We start from the raw sequence: 17,174 nt of genomic DNA, 5'->3' as shown, positions 1-17,174 counted from the left end.
TGTTTCAGGATTCCTTTAAACTTCATCTTTCTATGACCCTGATTAAGCTTTGTACATATGTTTGACCTCAGTATAGTTGGTGGGGAGGATAGGAGGAGACATTGGGTTTGTAGCCTAGGTCCTCTTGAAGGATGAGGCTACCGTAGATATCAGGTACCCTTTAATTCAATTTAATAAGCATTTATTAAGTAGGTACTGCAGGCATTCATTGAATTGGGGGAGAAGGACCCAAAGACATAAATGAAAAAGGGTCTCCATCCTCTAGGAGCTTGCACTCCTCCTGGCTTGCCTTGAAGTTTTCTCTTTTCTGTCAGTGGGGGTTGGGGAGCAGAGTGGGGGACGGGGTAAAGGAGCTGGGTGGATGTCTTTGCCTCAGTCCCATTTAGCTCTGGTTTCTGCCTTGTTTCCCAGAGGAGCAGGAGCCTCCCTCCAATGCTCTGGCCAGCGTCGTCCAGTATGTGCCTCTAGAGCTTATGGATGGGGTGATCAGAAACCTCACGAATGATGACAGCATCACAGATGCCCAGATGATGACAGCTATCAGCAGGTAGGAGACAGCAGCAGGGAGGAGGGGACTGCTTCACCAACCCTGAGGGCTTTCTGAGCTTTGGTAGGGGATGGGGCAGGGGAGACGGGGAGAAGACAAAGAGGAGGGCAGGATTTTTTTCTCTTGGCAGGTAGCCCCAGGAGAACCAGGTGCTAGTCACAACTCTGTCACTTACTGGTTGTATAACCTTGGGCAAGTCACTTTTCCTCTCTAGGACTCAGTTTCCCCTTCTGTAACACAAGTTGACACCGGATGATCCTTAAGGTCCCTTCTAGCGCTGACTTTCTTGGGGTCCGTGATTCTATTTTGCCCCTTTGGTGTAAGGCCAGTGTGTGATACAGAACTTCTCACTGGCCTCCGCTTAGCTAAGACTAGATTCTGATGACGTTTGGGTCCCCCCTGCCTTCTCTACAGCCTTCCTAATACAGAATGGACTGCTTCACAGAGTAGTGAGACTACCATTTCTCAAGGTCTTCAAGCAGAAGACAGATGACTACTTATCAGGATAATATAGAAATTCCTTTTTAGATACGAGTTAAACTAGATGCTTTCTGAGATTCCTTTAAGCTCTGATTCTAGAGAAGAGTACTAGGCCTTTCCTGATCCCTTCTTTCTGTCCCCCATCTCTATTATTCTTTAGGGCCTTCCTTTCTCTAGGCTAATGAGCTTGTGATGTTTGTCATTACAAGAACATATCCTTTTATATTAAGGGGATTTGTTCTGTGAAGTTTGGATTCAGTCAGAGGCTACACTTCAGGATCTAGACGACCACGTGTGGCCTTAAGGCTGCAGGTTCCTCACTGCCGGTTTAGAACTTGAATCAAAGACTACATATTGTGGTTTTCTACCAAATGACTTATTACAAACGTAGTCACTGATGACTCACCTTTGCATAACATATTCAAAATGATAATAAAGTATGTATTGTAGGATTTGAATTAAAAAAAAAACCACCAAGGTACAATCTAATACTTTTCTCATTAAACTTCAGTTATTATCAGTCATTCCTTAATTTCTCCTGTTTTAAAGAAAATTTGTTGACTCTTCCTCTCACTAGTAATTCTAAAACTTAGCTTTTATTCTGCTGCTGATTCTTTGCCCTAAAACTTATGTCTGACAGTTTTCTACCAAATAACAAGAAAGATCTTAGGTCTCCTTGTCCTGTTCTCTGTATTTTTGCTCTTTCGTGAGCAGAACAGAATGATCAGATAACTGCCATAACATATATATTACAACTAGAACAACAAAGATGAGAAAAGCATGGTCCCTGGGCAATGATGACATACAAATTTATGAAGTGTTCAATATTGTTTAAACTTGGTGTCCGTGGGGCCTTTCTTTTCTGCCTTTGATCTCTTTGGGGTATGTGTCTTGCAGTGGGAACATTGGTTCAGCCACTTTTTCTTGCATATTTCTAAATTATTTTCCAGAATGATTGGACCAATTCACAACTCTACGAACAGTAAAGTCTTCCTACAGCGACCCCCCCCCCAATACTGACTGTTGTCATTTTTTCCTTTGGCAATTTGCCAAGTGAGGCAAAGCCCCAGAATTGCTTTAATTTGCATTTCTCTTATGATCAGTGACTTGGATCATTTAAAACACTATGGTCATAGCTAGCTTGAAATTCTTCTTTTGAAAACTGATTCATATCCTTTGACTATTTATCTTCTGGATAATATCTCTTCTTCTTACATATTTATGTAAGATATAACATTTATATCTTTATATTTATAAAATATATTTATGTAAGATTCTGTCTTTGATATCAGACTTTTATTAGTAACATTTCATACAAAATTGTGTTTTTTCTCCACTTAGTAATTTCTCTTTATTTTAGCTGCTTTGATTTGATTCATGCAAAAGCTTTTTAATTTTATGTCAACAAAACTGTCTTTTGTGATCTCCTCTCTTCTTTGGTTTTTATGTCATCAAAACTGTCTTTTGTGATCTCCTCTCTTCCTGAGCCATATTTTGAAAGCTATCTTTTGATTTTTTCATTTTTTATATCTTTTAAAATATCTTTTATATTTCTAAGAGGCAGCATGGCATAGTGGATACAGAACTAGCTTCAGGGTCAGGTACCACCTCTGTGAGGCCCTGGACAAGTCGTTTTACCTCTGTCTACCTCAGTTCCCTCCTCTGTAAAATGGGGATAATAATAACACCTATTTCCCAGTTTGTTGAGATGAGGATTAAATGAGACAGAGTATAGAGGTATGCAGGAGGGAGGGCTCACTTCTAGTGGGGGAGAGAGTAAGAGGAGCTATTTAACTATATACGTTATATTATTTGATCCTTATAAACCAGGGTTATGGATACTCCAGATATTATTATCACTATTTTTTAAACATATTTTTACATTAGTCATGTTGTAAAGAAGAATTAGGATCAATAGGAGGAACCACAAGAAAGAAGAAACAAAACAAAACAGAAAGGAAAAAAAGAGCAAATAGTATGCTTTGATCTGCATTCAAATTCTATAGTTCTTTCTCTGGATGTGGATTGCATTTTCCATCTTGAGACTTTCGGAGATGTCTTAGATCCTTGCGTTGCTGAGAAGTACTAAGTCTATCAAAGTTAGTCATCGCACAATCTGGCTTTTACTGTGTACAATGTTCTGCTGGCTCTGCTCACTTCACTCAGCATCAGTCCATACAAGTCTTTCCAGGTTTTTCTGAAGTCTGCTTGCTCATCATTTCTTATAGCACAATGGTATTCCATTACATTAATATACCACAGCTCATTCAGCCATTCCCCAATTTATAAGTATCCTCTCAATTTCCAATTCTTTGCCACCACAGAAAGAGCTACTATAAATATTTTTGTGCTATTGCTGGGTCAAAGGGTATGCACATTTTTATAGCCCCTTGGGCATGGTTCCAAATTGCTCTCCAAAATGATTGGATCAGTTCACAACTCCACCAAAAATGCATTAGTGTTCCAATTTTCTCACATCTTCTCCAACATTTATCATTTTCCTGTTTTGTCATGTTGGCCAATCTGATAGGTGTGATGTGGTACCTCAGAGTTGTTTTGATTTGCATTTCTATAATCAATAGTGATTTATCATTACCATTTTATAGAGAAGGAGAGAGAAGATGAGAGAGTTTACGACTTGCCTGTGATAACACAGCTAGCGAGTTTTGGAGGTCAGATTTGTACCCAGATATCTCCCTGACTCCTGACTTCTTTCTACTGCACCACAGAATCAAAGCAGGGCCTTCATGGATAGTTAGGTTTTTAATAAATAGAGACAGAGAAAATAAGGAATATAATGTGAGCAAAAGCAGGGAGGTAGGAGAGATCAGGATGTCTTTGGGGAATAGCAAATAGTCTAGTTCAGCTGAAATGTGTGAGGGGAAATGCTGGAGATGACTCTAGACAGGCTAAACTGTGAAGCGTCTTGAATGCCAGAATGGTTCCCGTACGCCCCACTTCACGGTAAAGTGCCCATCCCTGACCCTGGCTGTTTTTCTCTTCTAGCCTGGTTCTCTCATAGAATCATCGAGTCAGAAAAGCCATCAGAGGTCACCTAGCTCATTCTTTCTGTCCATGCAAAAATCTGATTTGCAGCATCATTATTGATAAGGGGGATGGGGTTGGGGAGGAAGAGTCTGCTTGAACCATTTCAAAGACAGGGAGCTGACCACTCAGCCATCTGATTATTGAGAAGTTCTTTGCATTGATTGAAATCTGCCTCCCTGCAACTGCCACTGATTTTAGTTCCATTTCGTTAAATCTAGCAAACATTTATTAATCACCTTCTGTATGAAGAACCCCATGATAGGCTTCCAGGTCCTCAGACTATGACTGGCACACCCTGAAGAATAGGAAAGGACCCATAAAGGTCAAGGCTGTGGCTTACCTTGTAACAAAGAATCCTCACTTGGCATTTGGGTCTGTTTGTGCTTAAGTCCTCAGGGACACATGAAGAGCTTAGGAAAAGCCCTCCAGGGCAACAGAGCCCTCAGAGCCTCATTACTTTGCCACAGAGAGATCTCATCTGGCTCTCTTGTTCTCAGGCAGTTCTGCATTAGGAGAACCAGTTTAGCAAACACCAGCCAGTGTTAGTTTTGCTTTTATAAGCTGGTTATAAGGAACCTTAGAATGGGAGAGAGGAAGATGTCTTTGGTAAGGTTAGTCACAAGAGCTGCTTTCACAGTTCATTTGCATTGCCTTCCCAATTATGCTAACATAGGCACTGAGGAAGACTAAAAGCTTAGCTGAGGTGTGGTCCTTGCCCCATGGAGCCTATAGCCTAAGAGCTTTGCCACCCAAGAGGCCAAGCAGAAGTAAATCTGCTCCACACAGCAGCCCTTCTGATCCCAGTATGTCCCTCTCCACATCTTCTTCCACACCTTCTCTTCTTTAGCTTTGACATCCCCTGGGCTTGTCCTGATGTAGCATGGTCATGACCCCTCCCCATCCTGGTCATTCTCCCAGGCATGTGCTCATCCGTGTCCTTCTAAAATGTGTCCTCTCTTTTTCCCTGCTCCTCCCCCAGGCTGGGGCCTGAGTAGGGATGAGGACCTCTCCAGGTAGAGTAGAGGCACATGTACCTGACCCTGCAAGGACTGGTGGTAGATGCTGAGTCTTCATTCCCCTAATGGGGCTCAAGGGGCTGCCCATGCTTGGTTTCATCCTGAACTTTGTCTAAGAGCAGGAAGGACTGAAAATAGAAGCCCCAGCTCAGCTGCCCCTCTTCTTCCGGATGCTAGAGAGAGGCAGAATGAGTGGATTCCTCAGGCTTCTGGGGAAATAGAGTGATCTCCTTCCCCTTCTCTTCTATTCCCCTAGAAAAGTAATTAAGGTTGGTCAGGGACTGAGATGTAAAGTTTGAGAAAATGCATTCAAAGCTACTGGCAGGGGTCCAAAGTCAAGCCAGACTACCCCCAGAGATGAGAGCAAGGAATAGGGAGAAGGGAGAAGGAGGAATGATGAACAGTGAGTCAGAACCAGGGCCTGAGGCTGGGCTCAGCCCTGAATCTGGCTTGGGGTCCTATCCCTCAATGGTCATGCCTGCCTTGGGCTAGCAGAAGTGAACCCCATCAAGGGCCTTTGGATACAAAGGGAAGGAAGAAGCAGGTAGGGACAGAGTAAAGTGAGGCCCTATTTGTCACCTGTCTGTAGAATTTTGGAAGCACAGGATCTTAGTAACCTAGAATCATGAACTTGTAGGACATCAGAAACATTCATTGTCCATTAGAAACAGACTTGTAGATTCTTGGAATCTTACAAACTTAGAGAATCTTAGAAAAACAAACAAAAAAAGGCTTTGCAGACCTTGAAGTGCCATAGGAATGTGAATTATTATAATTAGGAACTTTAAAACAGTCACTGACTCTTAGAAACATACTCATAATCATAGACTCTTAGAAGCCTAGAAAGTCAGTATTTACTAAGCACCTACTATGGGCCAAGCACTACAATAGGCACTAGAGATCAAAAGACCAAAATGAAATAATCCCTGCCCTCCAGGAGCTCACATTCTATCAGGGAAATACAATGTGCACATATAGCTGTATAAAAAAATGTACAAAGAGGGGCAGCTAGGTGGCACAGTGGGTAGAGTACCGGCCCTGGATTCAGGAGGACCTGAGTTCAAATCTGGCCTCAGACTAGACACTTGACACTAGCTGTGTGACCCTGGGCAAGTCACTTAACCCCAATTGCCTAAACAACAAACAAACAAACAAACAAAATGTACAAAGCAATATATGGATTCTTAGAAACTTAGAATCTTAAAATAATAGAATTTCATAGCTGAAAGTGGCTTCAGAGGCCATCTAGTGCTGACTTTTACCCAGGGAAAGAATGTCTTATAGAGCAGGGCTTCTTAAACTTTTTCCATTCTCTACTCCTTTTCCCATTTTGGCAGTGTTCATTGGTGTTGTGTGGCCTGAGGGCATGCCCAGTGCAAAGTGTGCATGCTTTGTGTTCAACCCCAAGGCTACTGCAAAGTTATTGGATGCAGCACAGGCAAGCACTGCCAGAAACACCTCGGATTCATTACGCATTTGATTTTGAGTTAATTTTTGGTTGTTGCGTGTTCAGAAACCTTTTACTGTTGCCAGATTTTTCACAACCCCATAGGAGATCGCGACACACAGTTTAAGAAGTGCTGTAATAATCTAGAGAGATGGTCTTCTGGTCTTTGCTTAAATGCTTCCAGTGTTGAGATAGTTGCTATGGCAAGAGGCAGCTTGTTAGGATCATAGAATTAGAGCCCAGATGACTTCAGGGGTCATCTAGTTTAGCCCCCACATTTTGCAGATGGAAACTGAAGCCATGGAGGTTAAATGATTTGCCCAATGGTCACACAAACTGTTAAATAAATAGCAGAGCTAAGATTTGAACCCAGGCCCCTTGACTCTAAATCCAGTACTCTTTCCAGGCCCTATACTGACTCTCTAAAAGACCCGTTGGTCAGCCGCTCATGAACAACTGCTTTGCACAAAGCCAAACAAAACAAATGGTCTATACCCTCAGGAAGCTTGTGTTCTTTCTGGGGAGAAAAAGAATCAAAATTACTTCTTATACTGTCAATCCATTAGTCCACAAATATTTATTAAAAGGCTATTTTATTTATTCAACCAGGAAAAAAGACAGAGTATATGATATAAAGGAGAACATTCTAGATTGGGAGTCAGGAACCCTGGGTTCTAGTCCTAACTTTGCCGCTAACTCCCTGTTGATGTTGGACTGGTCCCTTCCCCTCTATGGGCATCAGCTTCCTCGTCTATAAAATGAATTCTTAACTTTTTTTTGGCATAGACCCCTTTGGCAGAGAAGCCTATGGACCCCTTCTCAGTAATTTTTTAGATGCAGAAAATAAAATACATGGGATTACAAAGGAAATCAACTACATTAAAATATACAAAATATTTAAATCTTAGTTTTTTAAAATTTCTATATTTTAATGTATTTAAATAAATATATTTATTATATATTTTTAAAAAAAAATTAAACCCTAGGTGATGAGCCCCAGGTTAAGAATCCCTGAAGCAGATGATCTCTATGGTCCCTTCATCTCTAATTGGTACATCTTATATCTATTTTGAGCTCCTACTATGTGCTAAACTCTGTTGCTGAAATAATTGGATCATAGAATTTTAGGGCTAGAAGGGACCTTAAACATCAACTAGCAAATGACCTGATGGAAAATAAAATAAACTGAATCAGCAAAACAGTATACACAATGACTATCTAAATGGAGAACAACAGCAAAATAAGATTGAATGTTGCTCCCTTATGAATGACAAAGCTTGGCCCCAAAGAAGAGATATAAGAAGGCATTTCCACCCTCTACCTCCTCCCCCCACATTTCTTTGCAGAGGTGGGGTACTGAGGGTGTGGAGCACTGCCTGTAACATAAGACATTTTTGACCTGTCAGTTACTTCACTAAACTTTTTCTTTCCCTCTCTTTTATTCTTAATTATATGGGATGGCACTCTGGGAAGGGTGTGAGAAGAACTACAATGGGAAATGAAGGTGACCTGAAAACAAAAGATATTAATACAAATTTATTTTTTAAAAATCTACTAGTCCAACCTCCCACAATTTGTACAAGAAGAAACTGATGCCCAGAGAGGGGAAGCAGCTTGCCCAAGGCTGCACAGTGAGTTAATGGCTGAGCCAAGACTAGAGGTCAGCTCTTCTGACTCCTAATCCAATATTTGCTTGTGCATGACAACATGGGGGGTACAAAGATGATTTAGACACTAACCCTGCCTTCAAGAAGCTCACAGACATGGACACAGATAAGTATGATTGAAGGCAGACTAAAATTATAAAGTGCCTGCTGTATGTAGAGCACTGTTGGGTACTAGGGGAGAATGAGGTAAAGGAGTATACATCCTATGTGAAATGGAAGGGAGGAGAGCTCTCTTCTGTTTGGGGGGGATCAGGGAAGGCTCCAGCTGTGAGGTGCCACAAGCTTGATACTGTCTGTAGTGACCCCAGTAGTAATATCAGCAGTAGCGCACATTTGCTTAGTTTATAAAGCGCTACCTTCTTATCACCTCTTTTAGGGATGGTCCCTAACAGATGAGGAAACTGGGGCTCAGAGTGGGTTAGTTGATTTGCACAAGGTCCCATAGCTAAGTCAGTGCTGGAACCAGGATTCTAACCCCAGCCTTGGTATCGAGTCTCATGCTCTCTCTACTGTATCATGCTGCAGAACTGGTTTCCTGGGGGCTAAGAGCATATATTGGGATGACCAAGCCTCTCTCAGGGCAGTGACCTGGAAGATTGGGACCTGGCATGGTGAGGAGTTGGCAACAGTGGGGCGTTGTGTGACTTCTTCAGTGGGCCTGGACTCTGGAGTTTGGGGTTTGGGGGAGGTGGCAAAGGGATGGAATGGCCCGGCTGCAGGAGAGGACATAAGGGGTCAATCTAGACCAATGACCTTTAACCTATTGGCCTAGCCATAGAGTTAGAACTAACCGTAGATCAAGTAGATGGCTATCTAGAAGATATGTGACCGCTGACCTGTGCCTTTTTTCTTTCCTTTTAATTTAAATTCTCCTAATTCTTTTAGGATGATCGACTGGGTATCTTGGCCCCTGGGAAAAAACATAGACAAATGGATCATCACGTTGCTAAAGGGCCTAGCAGCCGTTAAGAAGTTCAGCATTTTGATTGAAGTCTCTCTCTCCAAAATAGAGAAGGTCAGCACCCATTCCAAACTCCCTCTTGGGACCTGGGGCAAAAATTCCACCACAAGGGGCCTGGGGAAAACTAGAGCCACTGGCAGAAATGGATGTGGCCTTGACAGGCTCCATCCATAGTAGGGACTTGTGTGGTTTAATGAGAAAAGTACTGGTCTGGGAGTCAGGAGACAGGCCCCCTAACTCACTGTGTGATTTGGGGCAAATCATTTCCCTGGGTCTTTCTCACATTTGAAATGAGGAGGTTAGGTTAAGTGATCTCTAAATTCCCTTACAATTCTCATACTGTATGACCTAAGGTTCCTCCCAGCTCTGACATTTTCTGTTCTAAGGTCCCTCCCAGCTCTGACATTGTGGGTTCTAAGATCCCTCCCAGCTCTGACATTGTGTGTTGTAAGATCTCTCCCAGCTCTGACATTCTATGTTCTAAGTTCTCTCCCAGCTCTGACATTCTGTGTTCTAAGGTCCCTCCCAGCTCAGACATTTTGGGTTTTAAAGTGCCTCCCAGCTCTGACATTCTCCGTTCTAAGGTCTCTCTCAGTTCTGACACTCTCTGTTCTAAGCTCCGTCCCCACCCCAGCTCTGACATTCCCTGTTCTAAGGCCCCTTCCAACTCTAACACTGTGTGTTCAGTGTTCTAACATTCTGTAGTCTAAGATCCCTTCTCGTTCTAACAGTCTATATTAGATTATATACAAAAGTCTTTGCTCAGTATTGGGTATACAAAGATAAATATGGCATAGACCTATTCTGAAAGAACTTACAATCTAATGGGAAAGATATGTACACAAATAACTATAATATGGAGAGAGAGAGAGAGAGAGAGAGAGAGAGAGAGAGAGAGAGAGAGATAAAATACAGAGGGTCCTTTCCAGCTCTAACATTCTTTGTTCTATGCTCTCTTCCAGTTCTGACATTGTGTTCTAACAGTCTGTATTCTAAGGTTCCATCCGTTCTATTATGCTCTGAATCTGTGAGCCCTCCATTAAACAGCTGTGTGCACAGAGGCACCTTTGGCACTGAGGGGGAGGTGGAGACACTCTCCGGACTTCTCCACCTCCCTGCCAGCAGCCTTCTCACCCTGGGGATGCCTCCACCCTGCGGCTCTCTCTTCTGATTGGTGAGTCTCTGGCCCAGTCCACCATTTCATGAGGTGCCCAGGCCATGCTTACTTCACTGCTGACTCCGCTCCTTACTGTCTGGATTTCTTCACCTCCTCATCAGCAGCAGCCTTGTTCCCCCCTCTTCACTACTACCCCTCCTCCAGTTTTCCAGCTCCCCATTATTGTAGTCTTCCTCCATTAGAGTGTAAGCTCCTCAAGGGTAAGGACTGACTTGTTTGCTTGTATTTATATCTCCAGCTCTTAGCACACTGCCTGACACATAGTAAATGCTTAATAAATGCTTGTGCGCTCTCTCTCTCTCTCTCTCCCTCCCTCCCCCCCTCCCTTTCCCTCTCTCTCCTTCTCTTTCTTCCTTTTTCTTTATTTTTTCTCTTTGTCCTCTTTCCTTCCTCTCCCTCCCTCACTTTCTTTCTCTTTGTTTTTCTTTCTTTCTCTTCTTCTTCTCTCTTTTTTCTTTTTCTCCTCTCTCTCTCTCTCTCTCTCTCTCTCTCTCTCTCTCTCTCTCTCTCTCCTCAAGGAATTTACAATTTAGTGAGGTAGTAAGGATATAGATATGAACTTGGTTAGTTAGCTCCAGTATGAGCTAGGATGTGAAACAGGCTTTTAAAAGTGAGACTCATTATTATGAAAACTCTGAGAAAAGACAGCTCTTTAAGCTAGGGGAGATCAGGGAAGACTTCTTAGGAGTGGTGGCCAAAGTAGGCTTATCTAGTATGCAAAGGGGCCATAGGGACCTCAAAGTTAGCAATTAAAAAGTGTTACATAGCAATTAGGTACAGATTCAAAACAGCTGCTTACATGTGGAATCCTGAGGATCGTGTGGTCACCCCACTGTCCCTGTCCCTTATTTCTGTCTAGGCCATCACTTAGATCAGTTTTATGCATAATCATCACATGCTATAACATATAAACAAGGATTCATATTCATGAATACCCCACATTCTGTCAATGAGTCTTCATTTTTACTTTATCATGGATGACATTGACCACAGCCTCCATCTCCACACTGTACAAGGTCTGCTAGGTCCTCCAAAGGTAGAAAGACTTTGGGGTCCTACTACTGCCCATGCCTGTTGTCCAAAGACTGACCTAGCTAAATGTGGACACCAGGGGATCAAGGTTTTTGATCATAGCAATTCATGAAGAAATAAAAGGTTTGGCATCATCACCAAGATGGGAGTAGTGGTAACACCAAGGAAATAATAATCTGACAACTGAGATGAAAGAACCTTCAGAGGGTATCAAATCCAGCCCATATCCATGCAGGAATCCCCTGTGCAACCAGTGGTCCTCAAGCCTTCCAGTGATGGGGCGCAGCCACACCTTCATTCATTCCCTTTATGGAAACCTCTAATTGTTAGGCAATTAGGATGAAATTTCCATGTGTTGAGCTTAATCTTCCTCTCTACAACTTCTGCCCATTTGCCCTAGCATGGGAGGATTCCTCCTGAACACAGTTCCTTTTAATATGCACTAAGATTGTCTTAGCTTGTTTTTTGGCTGCCATCACGACTCATATTGAGCTCAAGATCTTTTTTGCAAGAACTGTTGTCTTGTCAAACTTTTGCCATTTTGTACTTTAGAGGCAGTGTAGTTTAGTGGAAGAAATCCCAGAGCTAGAGTCAGGAGAAGCCTCTATAGAAATCCTGTTGTTGACCCTAAGCTTCAAGGCCATGGGCAAGTCACATTGCCTCAGTTTCCTCATCTGTAAAATAGGGATAACAATGCCTGCAATAATACTTTATAGGGTTACCGAGAGGACAAAATTAGATAATTTATGTAAAGTATTTTGTAAACCATAAACATTAGTCATTTCTGTTTTGCAATTGGGTTTTTTAACCTCAAGGTACTTTTTATTTATTATGAATAACTGACATATACTGTCTGTGTGATAAAGTCATTTATCTTCTTTATGTTCCAGTCAGCTTTCTAAGACTATAAGTTATAGACAAATTGCTAATCTATATTGTTGGAACAAGTCACCATGCCATGAAATCATAGGCCTATAGATATTCTATCTGTCATCTTATCTATGTATCTATCTATTATCTATCTATCATCTATCTAGCTATCTTTCCATCTAGCTATCTATTGTCTATCTATCCATCTACCTATTGACCTATCTGTCATCCATCTTCATCTAGCTATCATCTACCTATCTATCCATCTATCTATCTATCATCCATCTTTTTATTATGTTCTAGCTGATTAAATATTATTAGATCCTATCTTTCTAGTCTGTAGAAATGTTTTTGCACCCTATTCTGTCATCCAAGAGTTAGCTGTCCCTTCTAGCTTCCTGTCTTCTGTAAACTTGTTAGGTGCTCCATCTATACCATCTACAAGGCATTGATAAAAATATTGAGTGACAGAAGACCAAGAATAGATTCCTTGGAAACTTCATTGGTCTTCCCTCAAATTTACACCAACCCTTTAGCTCCTATTCTTTAGGTCTCATTCAAATCTACCTAGATATAATCTCCTTTTGCCCATATCGCTGTGTCTTATCTATAGGAATAGGATGAGACTCTTTGCTATATGCCAATTTTATTATGTCTGTGGCATTCTCTGATCAAACAGTCTAGTAACCCTGTCAAAAAAGGAAATAAAACTAGTCTGACATGACCTATTTTTGATAAAGCCATACTAGCTCTTTGAGATTCCTACTGCCCTTTCTGAATATCCATACCCAACTCTCCTTTAGTAATACTTCTTGGAATTTTGCTAGGAATTGAAGTCAGACTCATCAGTCTATGGTTTGAAGACTCCATCCTCTTCCCTCTTTTTGAAAGTGGGGACAGCATTTGCCTCTCTGTGTTCTCATGACACTTTTCCCACTTCCAAGATTTTTCAGAGATTGCCAACAGCAACCCAACAATCCCGTCTGCCAGTTTCTTTAGTATCCTGGGACATTGGTTGTCTGGACCTGATCTCTTGAACTCCATCTTGAATTCAACTCCCCATCAATCTTTTTTGTTCTGTCTTTTCCAGTCAGATCATTTCTGCACAGAGAAAATAAAAACATAATAAGAGTTGAATAGTTCTACTGCTTTTCTCCCCATCTATGGTCAAATTCCCATCCACTTTGAACAATGATGGTCCTAGCCTCCCTTTGATCTTGTTTTAGCTTTCTTCTGAGAGTTTGGCTTATTCTGAGCTCTGGTGCTTCTGATGTTAATCTTGTAATACTTACTACTCCTTTGTATTCATTTTCGGTTTCTAGCCCTTGCTTTCATTTTCTATACACATCTTTTAAAAATCTAAGTTGACCAATGAATTAATTTCCTATGCATCTGTGTCAATCTCATTAATTACTCCCCTTTTTTTCTTCCTGTTTGGAATAATTTCTTTTCCTGCCTTTGGAATTTTGTTCTTGAGGATACCCCTCCCTTTGTGGGCTGATTATCCTAGGCAAGAGTCATTCCTTATAAAGGACAACTAGGTTAGTAGATAGGGCACCAGACATGGAGCCAGGAAGACCTGAGTTCAAATCCAGCTGGAGACACTTACTAGGTGTGTGACCCTAGGCAAGTCATTTAACCCTGTTTGCCTCAGTTTCCTTGTCTGTAAAGTGAGTTGGAGAAGGAAATGGTAAACCATTATTTTTGTTAAGAAAACCCTAAATGGAGTCATGAAGAGTCGGATATGACTGAAATGACTGAACAAACAAATTCTTTATCCAAATTCTTTGAAATTTTTTCTCTCCAAATAGAGGATGTGAGGCTATACCTTGTTTTCCAGACACCATCATGAATTCTAAAATTGAATAGTCACTTCCTCATAATGTATCTCTCATTTTTACTGCAACAGTATTATTTATCATCATCAGGGCCTCCATCTTTGTGAATGTTCCAGTAAACAGGAAGTTGAATCATTACTACATCATGACTCTGTATGAGATTTGTTCTCCGTTTCCTGAATTCCTCATCTATTTCTTCTTTTTGTCCAGTTGGTGTTTATTACAGTATGTAAACCACAGTTGTATTGGTTCTATTTTTTCTCTTATTGTTATCCAAATTCTTTCCACTGCCCCCAGTTCACAAGATTTCCTCACGTATTTCCTTACATTTTCTCACATGTGTCCTTAAAGTATTGAATTAATATTAATGGGATCACAAGCAATCCAAAAGACAGAAAAATTATAGCATTTTAAAAAAGTTTTTAAAATTTGTAAATAAACACACATAAAAGAAAATATAAATAGCATATATGCTTCTATAGTCAAAGACTTCCACATAATTTGTTGACAAACAAATCAGAAGTCAACAAGCATTTATTAAGCACCTATGCCAGGAACTTTGCTACATATTGGGGATACAAAGAAAGGCAAAAACAATTCCTGATCTCAAAGAGTTCACAGTCTAACAAGGGGCATAACATACAAACAACTATGTACAAACAGGAGATATATGGGATAAATTGAAGATAATCTTAGGTGGAAAAATGACTTAATAAGCATTTATTAAACACCTACTATCTACTAAACCCTATATTCTGTGTTAGAGAGAATGGGATACAGGCTCTGTTTTAAAAAAAAACCCAACAACTTACATTCTAATGGAAGGAAAGATGTCTACTATAACTGACACAAGAGAGAATAAGAGCTGAGGAAAGGAAGGCTCCAGGCAGAGTGCTATGAGAAATCTAAGGAAAGAGACCACTTTACCCTGGGGCAAGTAGGGAAGAATTAGGAAAATCTTCCTGAAAGAGTAAAGGAAAAATATTTATCAAGCATTTGCTGTGTGCCAGGCACTGCACTAAGCTTCAAAGTGAGATATCCTGTCCTCAAGGAGCTTATATTTTAATAAGGGGAAATAAAAGATGTAGAGGAGTAATGGCAAGGAAAGATCCAGTCTGGGAAGTCACAGGGATGGTGAGTAGAGCCATTGGGACAGTTGATTGACATACTCCTTCTGGAAACAATTTTATTTATTTCCTTGATTACTATTCCCAGAGCTAATGGGATACCAGTAGGGTACACATATGGCAGCAAAACACAGGGCAAAGCAGATAGCCATGGCAGATGAGGTGAAACATGACCTGATATGGAATTGGCTAGATATAGTGGGCTATGTGAGTTTGTGCTCACTCACTCCCTTCATGGAAGAGTGATGTTTGAGCAAGGCCTTGAAGGAAGGGAGTAACTCTGGGATCTCCACTAGGCCTGGTGCTGTTTCACATCTTTATCAGTGACTTGGATAAAAGCATAGATTGCATCCTTATGAAATTTGCGGATTACACTAAGCTGGAAGGGATGGTTACCTCATTGGACAAAAAGGTTTGGTTTTCCAAAAGGGAGGGATGGCTAATCTACTGTATGACAGGGTAAAGATCCCCAAAAGATCCTTAGATTGGTTAGAACATTGGTGAGATTTATTAAGGGTGAATGTAAAACCTTATACTCGGGTTCATAAAAATCAGTTTCCAAAAATACAAAGTGAATTAATTAGACATGGCTAGTTAGCATGAAAAAAAAAAAACAGCTGAAGGATTTTAGTGGATTGCAAACTCAATATGAGTCAACAGTGTGGGGCAGCTAGGTGGCACAGTGGATAGAGCACTGGTCCTGGAGTCAGGAGGACCTGAGTTCAAATCTGGCCTCAGACACTTACTAGATGTGTAACTCTGGGCATACCACTTAATCCTGATTGCCTTCAGAAAGAAAAAAATGAGTCAACAGTGTTGTATCACAGCTAAGAAAGCTAAATTGATTTTAGGCTACATCAAGATTGGCTTAGTGCCCAGACTGGAGAGGCTGTAAGCCTGCTGTCCTCTGCCCTACTTAGACTATATCTGGGGGTGTTGTGTTCACTTCTGGGCACTGTATCTTAGGAAGGATATTTGTAATCTGGAGACCATCCATAGTAGGGCCACCATAATGATCAGCAGTCTTTCGTTCATAACATCCCCTCTGGGATCTTTTCCTTTTCCTTAACACTTAAGGGTTGGTATTCCAGGAGGGACTATTGACTACTACTCTTGTCAGGGATCTGAGGGTAACACTTAGAAGGTGAAGCTTCTAATACTCATGAGCCTTCACTGATTAAGACTTAATTAGTATTTACAGAAGGTATTTACTAAGCAGGTATAGTGAGGACACTTAGTACAAAAGCTTTTCCCCCCGAATGGATGGCACACTCTTCCTCTGCACTCACAAGCTGCCTGGGGAGAGTGGGATCAAACTTAGAATATGGTAGCCATCAGGCACTGATCCTGGCTCCTAGGAGCCCTTTTCTTCCTCTGTAGAGTCTTTGTGATTCTAGATGGGTCTCTCTGTTAGGTTCTGAGGACTGGGGCCTCTGATGGGTCTGCCGATGACCCTTCCATGCTGCCTGCCACAAATGGCTGTCCTTTCCACGTCTAATAGTGTTTCCTCTGTTATCAGCCACTACCACTCTGGCAGTCACTGCTACCAACTGGTCACCTGTGGGACCACTGATGGGAACTCACCAGATCACCTAGGCAGCCCCATCTCAGGGGGGCTTGTTTGCCTAAGATCAGAAAACAATAAACAAAAGACAACCAGAAATTCCATTTGTTCAGGGACACACCAGGGTGGGATGGGAGATAGAGCAGCTAGCCTTCCCCTGGCTCCCTCAGGGTATTATTCCCAAGGCTTATTACCTTCTGAGTAAGAAATAGGAAGAACGGAGATTTAACTTCTTTTCTCAGGAGACACTTTTTTTTTTTTGACCTTGGTATATTTTGCCCTGCTCCTGACTGGGTGTGTTGTCTCCTACCGGTTCAAATTCTTTAATAATAACAATAATAATAATAATGATAATAATAATAATAATAATAATAATAATAATAATAATAATAATAATAAT

The 17,174-nt window shown here is 41.3% G+C and overlaps 1 protein-coding gene and 1 non-coding gene across 2 annotated transcripts in view; both read left to right on the top strand.

The window, feature by feature from the left end:
* The window catches only part of USP35 (ubiquitin specific peptidase 35), a 79,027-nt gene that overhangs the window by 25,938 nt on the left and 35,915 nt on the right, over window positions 1-17,174 (top strand). The window contains exons 6-7 of the mRNA XM_027848355.1: window positions 412-547; window positions 9,091-9,220. Coding sequence (XP_027704156.1) covers window positions 412-547; window positions 9,091-9,220 — 266 coding nt within the window. The remainder of the gene's footprint in view (window positions 1-411; window positions 548-9,090; window positions 9,221-17,174) is intronic.
* LOC114032870 lies at window positions 1,748-1,859 on the top strand. The gene has a single exon (XR_003567885.1). It is a non-coding gene; the product is annotated as a U6 spliceosomal RNA (small nuclear RNA).

Source organism: Vombatus ursinus, unplaced genomic scaffold (genome assembly GCF_900497805.2).
Source record: "Vombatus ursinus unplaced genomic scaffold, bare-nosed wombat genome assembly UNPS02005659.1, whole genome shotgun sequence".
Taxonomy (NCBI): Eukaryota; Metazoa; Chordata; class Mammalia; order Diprotodontia; family Vombatidae; genus Vombatus; species Vombatus ursinus.
Note: the sequence above shows the minus strand (reverse complement) of the source record. Positions and strands in the feature narration are given on the sequence as shown.